This window comes from Euprymna scolopes, chromosome 38 (genome assembly GCF_053919585.1).
Source record: "Euprymna scolopes isolate OS-2025 chromosome 38, ASM5391958v1, whole genome shotgun sequence".
NCBI lineage: Eukaryota > Metazoa > Mollusca > Cephalopoda > Sepiida > Sepiolidae > Euprymna > Euprymna scolopes.
Window position 1 is genome coordinate 29615547 of NC_136519.1, and position 13388 is coordinate 29628934.

Genomic DNA, 13388 nt, shown 5'->3' on the forward strand with positions numbered 1-13388 from the left:
TTTGGTGCTGATGAAAAAAAAAAAATCTCGTGGTTGAATTAAACAGCCTAGTTGTTACGGCATATTAGGTCAAGGGAGAAAACCCACTAATAAAATCCTGTTTTTTTACCAAACAAAATATAGAAGGAACAGTGTGAAGTCCATTAAAAAATACCAAACTACGGATGAAAAATGACAGCTAACTTATTTCTTCAATGTCTTCTTTTTTTTTTTTTTTTTAAATATATATAAAATAAAATAAATAATAAATAAAATAAAATAAATAATAAATAAAATAAATATGTAATGAAATAATTAAAAAAAAAAAAAATGTAAAAAAATAACTTCCTGTTCCGGTTTGCCTCGTTTTGAAAAAGAAAAAGAAAAAAAAAAAAACGAAACTTTTTCGTTTTCATCCGGGGATTTTTGTTTAATGCCGAAATAATTTTTTTTTTTTTTTTTCTTGTGCACGTGTTTTCTTCTCGTAAAAAAAAGGAAAAAAAATATTGGAGATGACCAACATTAACAAAGATCTCGGTTCCATTGTCTATTATTTCCTCAAAGAAAAAAACGAAGAAGCAGCACAAATATTCCAGAAATCCTGCAAACAGGTATTAAATGTATATTTAACTGTATTTAAAAAAAACAAATCTTAAATGCGTATTTAACATGCCGGACAACTCCGCTCTGAAATGCCCCCCCCCCTCCAAGAACTCCACGTTTTTTTTTATGTTTTAACTTTTCCAACACCTATTACGGTTTTAATAATGTGAAACTTTTTCAAACCTCAAATTGATTGTTTTCCTTAGTATTGTAACTTATTTCATCTTATTTTGAAGAGTAAAAAATGTGAAGTTCAACAATTTCTATAACCACATGGTTTCCCAGGTATTACGGAAAAAATTATACATTTGGCTTTCACTTTATTTTCTGACTGTCGTAAATGATAAATTAAAATAAAAAAAATAACGAGATAAATTTTTACATTAGGTCCATCTCCAATTTTTATCATCTGGAGGTTTATTGGTGTTTATTCGGAAAACCGTTCTTAACGTGGGGAGGTTGGGTGTGTTTATTCCGAAAGCCGTTCTTAACATTTTAAAAGAATTTTGGAGGTGTACTTATTTGTTTATCGCGCGTGTGTACAAACATGGCCGCCAATGAATTACAAAAATTTAAATGAGATTATCTTATTCAGCATAGTTGAAAACCTTTAAAGGTCGTTTTAAAGAAAATTGGGTGCTAATACACTTACTGGATCCGCGCTATGTTTTAAATCGTATTTCTAAGTTTAATTTTTTTTTATTCAATTGTAAGGTTAAAGTACAGAATAGGGACGAAACACCCTCCACTCCCCATGTTAAGAATGGCTTTTTAAATAATAACGTTATTATTTCAGCACGGATCGGATCACTCTCTGAGTGCATTGCATCATGAGTACCGAAAATTGTGGAGGTGGACCTAATGCAAAAAAAGAGTACCAATAAGGATTTAGGGTTTTTTTCTTTTTTTTAATTTTTTTTTTTATGACCTGCCCCAGCGTAAAACACCCCATGTTAAGAATGGATTTCCGAATGACCCCCCCAATCTCCCGATGTTAAGAACGGCTTTCGAGGTGGGTGAGTGTTTATTTCGAAAGCCGTTCTTAACACGGGGAGTTTGGGGTGTTTATGATATGCTGGCTGGGGCACGTCGTAAAAAATTACCGGATTTAGAATTCAATAAGGTTAGGGTTTTGGGGTGGGTTAAGATTTTTCGAAAAAGCCGTATAAAATTGTTTAAGATTATGACCTGCTGAAAGTTTTTTAATTAAATAAATTTCGCAGTACGCATGAAATTTGAAAACAGTGTTTATGCAAAGAAAAGAAGGTGCCGTGCTATAGGTGTATCAGAATTTTTGGGGAATTTTTGACACCCCTAACAGAAAACTGCGAATAAAATATAGAAAACTATATTTCTGATAGTATTTTGAAGTTTTGCTGTATGCTTTTGTTTATTAAATTGTTAGGTGAAAGTACAGAATAGTTACAAAAACGCCCTCCCCTCCATGTTAAGAATGGCTTTCTAAATGTTTTCAGCACGAGTACCAATACTAATATTTCCGTGTAAATACAAACCTCTTTGTTTATTTTTTGTGCTAATCGTACGGCATTTTTGAAATCACCAGCAAATTTAGAAAATCATTCACGAAAATTTAATGTGGAATAATACTGGTAGAAACCCAGCCAATAAATGTCACAGTAACATTTATTGAGTCTGTTTCTACCATTGTTTTGTTTAATTTTCTATTTTTGAGCAATTATCGAGACTTTAAAGATGTCACATGTCCACCAGTTTTTCTTGTTCTAACGCAACAACTCGACACAACTTGTTCGAACTGAATAAACGCTTTTAAATAAGTAAAAAAAAAAAAAAAACTAAAAGTTTATTCAGCTAAGTAGAGTAACTTTTTCCTTTGGATAACGTGTGTGTGTGTATATATATATATATATAATTCGTTTTATCTATTCCAACAAAAAAAAAATACGCGATACGCCAACTCGGACTTAGGGTTAGTGTTTTCAGATCATAAGTTATCCGACTAGGACATTAAAACCATATGTTGAGATTTACCCTCTTCTGGAAAGAGTGTCAAGTAGCATTAGTAATTCACATGAAAAATGTGAGAGTAGGGTCACTGGTTTAGTAGGAAAATAGGTTTATGTGGTGCTGACTGCTGGTGCTTTCTATTCTGCAGCCAGGCATGACTTGAAGGCATTTATTGAGGGAGCATATGGTGTAGGAACTTAGCCCGTTCCAAATATGAATGGCATCGATTTTACTGAATCCACTGTCCATAGTGACGACAATATAGAAAGTTGGATGTGACACGAGGTCTAGCTTAATGTAAGGTGACTGTTTTTGAATGCCACATAAACCAAGACCGTCTTAAAACGAAGGCCACGCATAAACCCTCCATAACCTTTAACGAATTTGCTATCTAAATTGCATGGTTGCACCCGTCGGTATTTCACTCCCAGGACGCAACAGGTAACACCCTCTACTTTTGGAAGAGGTAATACCTGGTAATATACTACACTCTGGGCCGAGGATTAGACTATGTTCAGTGATCTTTCTCCCCTTTTCTCTCGGTGCACGAAAATGATTTATTTAGCAAAGTTCGTCGCTAATTGTCCTCCATAGTGCTTTGCTTCGCTTCCGCTTCACGTGTCATAAATTTCGAAGGGATTGGCCGACGAACACCCTCAGTTGAATCCTCCTTAAAATAACATAAATGAGATTTTACTTTTTTAGGCGATTACCTGTGAGTTGTAACGTTGAAAAACTTGGAAAGAACAGTTATTTTAAAGTTGAGATAACCGGACCATTTTTTACTTTTTTGGAGAATTAAGTGGAAAGCTGTAAAATAATACGTAATTTACACATACAAAAAAAAACTGGTAAAACTATACAAACACCGTGACAGCGAATTAACCCTACCCCTAACCCTAACCCTAAACCTAACCCTAACCCTAATCCTAACCCTAACGCTGTCACGGTGTTTGTATAATAATACCAAAAAACTGCCTTAAAACGCTTTAATGACCTGGAAATGTGTTATTTTACGTAAATTTCATTCTAAAGTTGTAAAACGTTTTTCACACGTAATCACTTTTTTTTTTTTTTTTTTTTTTTTTTTTTTTTTTTTTTTTTTTTTTGAGAGGCTGGATTGGGAGCCAATTAAAATTGGAAATTTGTTTGTCGACGAACAGGACCATAATCTTAAGTACGGAAGCTAGAATCGGTCAATGTGAACTGCACAGTGCACTCACTGCCACTGCACACTGGTTGTCCAACCTGCGAAGGGTGTTTATTCCGAAAGCCGTTCTTAACATGGGGAGGTTGGGGGGTGTTTATTCCGAAAGGCATTTTCGGTACTAATGAACTTATTGATCCGCGCAATTTTTAAATAGTATTTTCAAGTTTAATTATATTTCTATGATATCCGTTGGTGCTAATGCAGGGAGTGATCCGCGCTACTTTTTAAATCGTATTTCCACGTTTAAAGTTTTGATATGCTTTTTTATTCAATTGTAAGGTTAAAGTACAGAATAGGTACAAAGCAAGCACCCTCCCCTCCCCATGTTAAGAATGGCTTTTTAAATAATGTTATTATTTCAGCACGGATCAATAAGTGCATTAGTACCGCATTTTCTTATTTTCCATCTCCCCGTTTAGAACGACTTTAAGAATAAACACCTCCCCGACTTCCCCCTGTTAAGAACGGCTTTCGGAATAAACACCCTTTGCAAGTTGGATAACCAGTGCGCAATAATGACCCTAGAATCTTTATAATCTTAAGTCATAATTATTATTATTGCTTAAGTTAGTAGACTACTTAGTAGTAATATTTTCTAATTATGAATTCGATGACGCAACAAGTTATTTTTTCGCGCCCTTAAACTAAAGCACGTGGACTGACACAAGTTTTTTTTTTTTTTTTTTCATAAATCTTTTCGTGCGAAAATCCGTGTTTTCGCATTTTATTTATCCGTATTTTCTTATGATTTACAAACAAAAGTTGGTACTCATCATGCACTTATTGATCCGTGCTGAAATAACGTTATTATTTAAAAAGCCATTCTTAACATGGGGAGGAAAAGGTGTTTTGTACCTACTATACTTTAACCTTACAATTGAATAATAAAACTTTAATTAAACTTGGAAATACGATTTAAAAAAAAAAAAAAAAAAAAAAAATAGCGCGAATCAGTAAGTGCATTAGCACCGAAAAGTTAAATCCTATTTCAGTCACTGAAATTATGTAAACGTGAAAATTTGTTTTGGTATCATTCTTAATGTATTCTACCCAAACCATTGTTAAAAATAATGTTACAAGTTTTGGGACATATCTTAACAAGAGCGAAAAAAAATGCAAAATAAATGTCACTAAAGGCAAGATAAGTTACTCTTCTACATACCATAAGTTTTTAGTGTTAACTTATTTTAAAGCACTTTTACTGTTTAAAATAAACCACGTGTCTATTCGGTTTCGTTAAAACGTACTTGTACAGTTTAATAAGGACAATAAAAAATGAAAATATCGAAAAAAAAAAAAAACGTTATATTGTATGTATCCGTTTTGAACTGGAGATCTCCGAAAAAAAAATTTCACTTAATTTGATCGAGTAGTTTTTTTGTTTGTTTTTTTTAACAGCGGAAAAACACGTTTTTATGACAGCGCGTTGAAGACAGTATTCTTGGATTTTTTTTTTTTTTTTTTTAAATTTTTGTTTGGATTTTAGAAACACCACGGGGAGATAACTCAGTTCAAAGCGCCGACACTCCTTCCCCATTTTTAATACTAGCTTTTCTTCCTAAAAATCGAACCTTTTGCGCGTTATCATAACAAATTTTATTTATTTATTTTTATTTTTTTTTTTCGGGGAACTTCGTTCCATAACGGACATGTACAATTTAAACTTTTTTCGATATTTTTATTTTTTAATGTCTTGACTAAACTGTACAAGTACCAAAACGGAAAATAAAAATGGCTGCCATATGCCTTGAACGAGGACTTTTAATGATCGCTCAAATAATTGACAATTAACAAATATTTAATAACACCCAACAAATGTTACCAATAGTATGAAAATCTAATGTCTACCAGTGTTTTTAATTTACGATTTTTGAGAGATTATCAAGGGTCCTCGTGCAAAGATTGTGGCAGCCAAAATTATTTTCAGTTTTAACTGAACAGAGTGAACACGCGATTTTTTTTTTAACCGAAAAACGCTTTAAAATAAATGAAAATGTTAATTTATCCAGGTACGTAAAAGAGTAGCATATCTTGGCTTTGGTAACCTTTTTTGTTTGTTTATTGTCGTAAGCGTCACCAGATCCTTGCTTGGCTTACAGCAAAGTTCTTTGTAAATAAACAGCGTTGGTCAAATAGACATTTGAGGAGGTCGTTTGCGGGTACTGATCCCATGGATCAGAAGGTAGAACTGTCGATTATCAACTTGATGGTTGTAGATTCAAACTCTGGTCCGGGATCAGTGTTGCCAACTGAGATTTTCAAAACCCACTAGATTGGGAACATAAAATCTCCAGAAAATCGCTAGATTTTTTACTTTTCGTAACCGAGATTTTGAAAACCCGCTAGATTAACAAATAAAAAAAATCTCAAAAAAAAAAAAAACACTAGATTTTAACTTTGTACCTTATATATAAATTTAGTCGTTATGCAGAGTACGGAGCGTGCTTGTTTAGACATGAATTTAAAGTTAAATTCAATTTTTACGGTACATTTTGTTTATTAAATTGTTAGGTAAAAGGTCAGAATAGTTAACAAAAAAAAGCCCATCCTCCCACGTTAAGAATAGGTTTCTAAATAATAAATAATAGCGTTATTTCAGTGCAATCAGTATTCTGCATAAGCACCATACATTTTTTTTTTTTTTTTTTCATAGGCATCAGCATTTATCAAGGCCCGGGGGCCACTCGAGGATAAGGGTTAAAGAGTGTACAGTAGTCAATTGGACAATATAGTAATTGTCAGTAATGGAAATTCAGTAAATTTGTTAACTTAAGGGGAACGGCTTATCAAGAACTTGTTTACATTGGACTTGAAGACAGCCATATTGTAGTCAGCAGGAAAACGGAAAACAGTTTCATAGGTGTGCAGTTCTAAGAAAGAAGATTTGTTCATGGAATCTACGTTTAGGTTTAGACATACATAAAGAGTGGGAGGAATTATTGATAGTGTTTTCAGCTAGACGAGTGTTGCTTGTGAAAATTTGACGAGGGGGGGCATAGATTGAAGTTCAGTCGAGTATTTGCCATGAAAATAATGATAAAGCAAAGACAAACTTGCTACATCTCTTCTGTGAGAAAGAGGTTGCAGGGAAGAAAAAAGGACACTTCCAATGAGGCTACGAAGTCTATTTTGAACTCTATCAAGGCAAGACAAGTCCTTTCTAGCAGCTCCTGCCCAGATGTGGCAACAGTACTCGATCCTTGGACGAAGTTGGCTCTTATATAGATAGAGAATTGCATTAGTAGAGAGATATCTACTGGATCGATAGAAAGATCCCACCATTTTTCCAGCGGCCTTGGCAACAGATTTGATGTATGTATTCCATTTCAGATCAGGAGTAACGGTCAAGCCCAGAAGCTTGTCAAAACAGGAGACCTCCCCAAGACGAGACACATTCATTTCAATTGATGCCAGATGTGGATCAGAGCGTTGATGATGTAAAGATAGAAGCTTGGTTTTAGACGCATTAAAAGTAACAAGCCACTCCTTTCTCCATTGTACCACGTGCTCAAGATCAGAGGAGAGAGAATCAGAGAGAACTTGGTTGTTTACGGTCTTAGATGTGCTACCATAGATGGTAGTGTCATCAGCATAAATGTCTACAATGATGTAAGGATGTGATTTGGAAGATCATTAATGTAAATCAGGAAGAGAGTTGGGCCCAGGATGGAACCCTGAGGGACTCCAGCATTAATACTGTGAGCTTCTGATTTCTGCCCATCAACTACTACTCTTATGAACCTATCAGAGAGAAATGATTTGATAATTGAGAAGACATTTCTAGCTATACCATAGCTGGAGATCTTGTGAAGTAAACCTTTATGCCATACCCTATCAAAGGCTTTTGATATGTCAGGATCAATTGCCCTAGAAAGGTTGCCTCCGTCGAGAGATTCGCTAATCCTATGCGATATAACTGTAAGCACATCTGCTGTAGATCAAGCAGAACGGAAACCATATGTGTCACTAAGAAGGTTATTTTTGCTGAGATGGTTGATTACTTCTCTATTTAACACAGATTCCAGCAACTTACTCATGATGCACAGGAGACTTATTGGTCTGTACTGAGAGGGAGATGAGCGATCGCCTGAATTCTTAGATACAGGACATACTGATGAGATTTCCAGGGTGATGGGAAGCAATTCTCCTCGAGACAACGTTTAAACAGTTTTGTATGTATGGGTGCTAGTTCTGGTTGAAGTTTTTTGAGTACTATAATTGGAATACTGACTGGGCCGGTGCTTTACTGGAATCAAGGTTTTTGATTAGCTTGACAACATCACATCGTGATATTTTATATCACATAGCGTGTTTTTTGATACAGGAGGAAATATTGGGGGTTGGCGGCCATTGTCGCAAAGGGTAGAATTAGCTGCAAAGAGTTTGGCTTTGTGTGATGCTGACGAGATTGCCTCAGGTCCATTGATGATAGTTGGGATAGAGCACACGTTTCTGTTCAGGATTCTGTTTGCTATTTGCCAAAACTAGTGGGAACCAAGCCACTGCTCAGCTACTTTGGACTTGACGGACTGAGCATAGAACTCTCTTGCATTCTTTATTACTTTCTTACAATGGTTGCTGGCAGTCCTGAAATCAGCTTTAGTCTCAGTACATCTATTATGTTTGAAGTAATGGAAAAAGTGATTTCTGTGCGCAATGGCAGCAGCACATTCTGGAGAGAAACGCAGCTGGCTGTTAGGTTTTTGGTGGAACTTTTTTGAGGATATGAAACGGTCAATACCTACAATTAACCATTCTATTAGGACTTATTCTATAGAGGACACATCCTTTTTAAACATGGAACGCAGAGGTAGATCTTATATAAATTTACGGAAGCTATCTCAGTCTGGCATAGAGTATCAATATACTGTACGATGGAGAGGTACGTCTGAAGACTTTTTACATTTCATTTTTATCTTAATTGATACGACAGAGTGGTCGGAAGATACAGGTGGAGACAGAACAGAAACTCCCTAGCATACACACTCTCTCACACACACACACACACACACACACACACACACACACACACACAATAAATTATAAGTTTCAAATTATATTCCTTGTTGAATAATAAATTGTAAATTCTAATTTACAGAGTTTAGATAAAAAAAAAAATTCAATTTCTTAATTAGTTCCCAAAATGATTGTCAGATTTTATTAATTACTTTTTTCGCAGCAGTAACAGGATAAAATATTTATTATGGAAATATGTGCAGATATGAATTTGTCTGTTTTATTTATTTTGCGAATATTAATGTGTCTGACTTTTGCAAATAAATATTACTTTTTCACAAATATTAATGTGTTGCTATTTGGTTAGTGGGAGGTTTTGCTTGTGTAAGAAACAAATTATGAAATCACAATTTTTATAAAAAATTAAATTAAAAATTTAAGATCACAATATCACCGAAGAAATTGTCGCAAAATACAATTCAAATAAATATTTGCATAATAAAAACAACAAAAAATCAACGATGCGTGTGCATTATACTTGAATAAAACTAGAAAATATATTTTAAGTAAAAACATTATTACCTAATTACATGTCATGTCGAAATTAGTAAAAATTCCAAAAATGACAAAAAAATAAATTCTTAAAAAGATCTAAAAGTTTTAGATTTTCTATTTGAGCATTTTTTTTTTTTTTTTTTTTTTCTAAAACAAACAAACAAAAAAATCAGTCGGTATTGACTGCAATAAAAGAAGTTTCTTTCCTCCTCTCCCCCCCCCCCCGGTTTCAATTTCTTCAAAACGAAATCTCCAGATTTTAGAGGACCCCCCCCCCCCCCCTAAGATCCAAAATTTACCTGCTAGATTCCAAACGAACTCTCCAGATCTAGAATTGGCAACCCTGCCTGGGATAGGTGCTAGTTTTACAGCACTAAAGAGCTGATACAGTGAAACAGTCTGCCTTTTTTTTTTTTTTTTTTTTTACATGAAGTTCACCACTTATCAAGGCCCAATGGCCACTCGGGGATAAGGGTTATTGTGTGTACAGTAATCAAAGGGATAGTGTAGCAATAGTATTGGAGAATTGGTAAGGTGTCATATTACTTGGGGGGGGCGGTTCATTAGGAATTTGTTTGTGTTGGACTTGAAGACATCCAGGTTGAAGTCTGGAGGGAAACAAGCAAGCGGAACAGAGTTCAGTTCTAAGAAAGAAACTTTGTTCATGGAATCTACGTTTTGATTTAGGCACAGATAGAGAGTGGGGAAAATTATTGACGGTGGTTTCAGCTAGTCGGGTGTTTTTGAAAAAGATTGGTGAGGGAAGACCAGAGAATGGAGCTCAGACGAGCACTTGCCATGGAAATAACGATAGAACAACGACAGGCTCGCTATGTCTCTTCTGTGGGAAAGAGGTTGCAGGGTAGAGAAAAGGGCATCCCCCACCAAGCCACGAAGTCTATTTTGTACTCTGTCAAGGCAGGATAGGTTGTTTTTAGCAGCTCCCGCCCAGATGTGGCAGCAGTACTCCATCTTTGGACGTACTTGGCTCTTATATAGATAGAGAATTGCATCATTAGATAGATATCTTCTGAAGTGGTAGAAGGATCCCACCATTTTCCCAGCGACCTTGGCCACAGACTTGATGTATGTGTTCCATTTAAGATCAGGGGTAAAGGTCAAACCCAGGAGCTTATCAAAACCTTGGGCCTCCCCTAGACGAGAGCCATCCATTTCAATTGATGCCAGAAGTGGATCAGAGCTTTGATGATGTAAAGATAGGAGCTTGGTCTTAGATGCATTAAAGGTAACCAGCCACCTCTTTCCCCACTGTACCACGCGCTCAAGATCAGAGGAGAGAGAATCAGAGAGAACATCATTTACGGCCTTTGATGTGTTGCCATAGATGGTCGTGTCATCAGCATAGATGTCAACGAAAGATTTTAGTATGTGCTTTGGGAGATCATTGATGTAGATCAGGAAGAGAGTTGGCCCCAGTATGGACCCCTGAGGGGCTCCAGCATTAATACTGTGGGCCTCTGATTTCTGCCCATCAACCACTACTGTAGATGAATGCACAGCATAATCATGTTGACACCTGGGTTCTCCTTAAATGACCAAAGTTTAGCTACGCTGAGCCTGGTCAATACCAAATGGGTGACCATTTGGAAATACTTGGTGCTGTATATAGATGGACGTCAACACTTCCCTGCAAGAACTGCTAAAACTTAACATTGTCATTTTCTTTAATCTGGATATACATATGATCGGGGGGGGGGGCACTTGTGAACTTGATATTCCCATGAAACTCCCTCCTCCGTAAGAAGCCAGTTCAACCAATCTGGGATGAATGCCACTGGCATATGCATGAATGCAGAGACAATATTATTATAGGGTGGGTAGAAGAAACCCTAATATAAAACGATCATCATCGAGTACCTCTTAAAAAATTTTAATTGCGTTGTTTGATATAAGTATTTCTTTTTTTCTCTTCTCAATGATGTATACAATCATGTTGACACACTGGTTCTCATCAAATCACCGGAGTTAAGCAATGTTAAGTGTGGTTAATACTAGATGGGTGACTATTTCAGAATTTTATAAGCTTTATGTGGGATATCTTCTCTGCAACCTCTTTCCTCACAGAAGAGACATTGCGAGGCTGTCTCAGATCTATCGTTATTTTCATGGCAAGTGCTTGTCTGAGCTCCAATCTATGATTCCCTCTTGCCAAACTTTCACCAAAAAAAACACTCATCTAGCTGAAACCACTATCAATAATTTCACCCTACTCTATATTTGCGCCTAAATCTAAACAATAAGCAAAGCTTCTTTCTTAGAACTGCATGCCTGTGGAACTCTCTTCCGTTTCTCTGCTTTGGTTGTCGTCAATCCATAAACAAATTCTTGATGTACTGTCCCCTTAAGTAATCCAATTTACCAAATTTCCACTACTAACGATAACTATGATATGGTCCCATTGACTACTGTACACTCATTAATGCTTATCCTTGAGTGACCTCCGGGCCTTGATAAGCGGTGACTCCTTTGTAAAAAGAAAAAAAAGAATCCTTGCAAGAACTGCAAAAATCTGACGTCATCTTCCCTGACTGGGATATGTAATTAAGGACTGCTTGTAAGCTTGATATTCCCATGAAACTTCCTCTTTCTAGGAAAGCCAGTTCAACCCGACTAGGGTGAAGAATTCCACCACTGTGATAATTGGATTCAAGCATAACCAGATACAATTGGAGATTTCAATGTGGTCAGGGTTAAATTCTTTGAAAAAATGTAATCCTAGTCGAAACTAATTTAAATCTTTCAACATATTTATTTCAATGATTCTGAGAAAAAGATAATGATGCTGAGTTAGAGCTGAGAATGGGGGAAAAAAGATAATAAAATACAAAGGTCTTGCGTACAACAAGAAAAGAAATTGGAATTTTGGGAATGTCTCCTCCATTCCAGTAATTATAGAAGCAACTGGATTCATGAAAAAGAATTTAATTTTTTTTTTTTTTTTTTTTTTTTTTTACACAGAGATCACCACTTATCAAGGCCCGGAAGCCACTCAGGGATAAGGGTTATTGCAAGTACATTACGTTAGTGAGGAGATTTGATGAAGTGTTTACTTAAGGGGGCAGTTCATTAGGAATTTGTTAACATTAGACTTGAAGACATCCAAGTTGTAGTCCGGAGGGAAGCAGGCAGACGGAACAGAGTTCCACAGGCGTGCAGTTCTAAGAAAGAAGCTTTGTTCATGAAATCCGCGTTTTGATTTAGGCACAGATATAGAGTGGGGGAAATTTTTCACAGTGGATTCAGCTAGACGGGTGTTTTTCGTGAAAGATTGGCGAGGGGGGACCAGGGATTGGAGTTCAGACGAGCACCTGCCATGAAAATAACGATAAAACAAGGATAGGCTTGCAACGTCTCTTCTGTGGGAGAGGGGTTGCAGGGTAGAGAAAAGAGCATCCCCCACTAAACCACGAAGTCTATTTTGTACTCTGTCAAGGCATGATAGGCTGTTTTTGGCAGCTCCTGCCCAGATATGGCAACAGTATTCCATCCTTGGCCGTACTTGGCTTTTATATAGATAGAGAATTGCATCAGTAGTGAGATATCTTCTGGAGCGGTAGAAGGATCCCACCATCTTTCCAGCGACCTTGGCAACAGACTTGATGTACGTGTTCCATTTCAGATCAGGAGTAAAGGTCAAACCCAGAAGCTTGTCAAAACACGGGGCCTCACCCAGACGAGAGCCGTCCATCACAATTGATGCCAGCTGGGGATCAGAGCGTTGATGATGTAAGGATAGGAGTTTGGTTTTGGATGCATTAAAGGTAACTAGCCACATCTTCCCCCACTGAACCACGCGCTCGAGATCAGAGGAGAGAGAATCAGAGAGAACTTTGTCATTTACAGCCTTTGATGTGTTGCCATAGATTGCAAATATACCTGGTGAACCAAGTGCAAGAGAGATACAAACAATTGCACTTGTAAATGGACAGTTAGAATCTTAAGATCTTTTTGTTGTGGAATGTATGAGATAGCGGGTGAATATCTGGCATCCTACCAGACCCCCCCCCCCCCCAAAGCTAAAAAAAGAAAATTATGAGAAAAAAGTTGTGCAAAAAAAACCTCCATATTTACCTCAGAT

The 13388-nt window shown here is 36.4% G+C and overlaps 1 protein-coding gene across 1 annotated transcript in view; it reads left to right on the forward strand.

Annotated features, from left to right (window-relative positions):
- Nucleotides 1-311: 311 nt before the first annotated feature.
- The window catches only part of LOC145263109 (uncharacterized), a 56799-nt gene continuing 43722 nt past the window's right edge, over nucleotides 312-13388 (forward strand). Inside the window, exon 1 of the mRNA XM_080120049.1 lies at nucleotides 312-590. Coding sequence (XP_079976175.1) covers nucleotides 492-590 — 99 coding nt within the window. The 5' untranslated portion in view covers nucleotides 312-491. The remainder of the gene's footprint in view (nucleotides 591-13388) is intronic.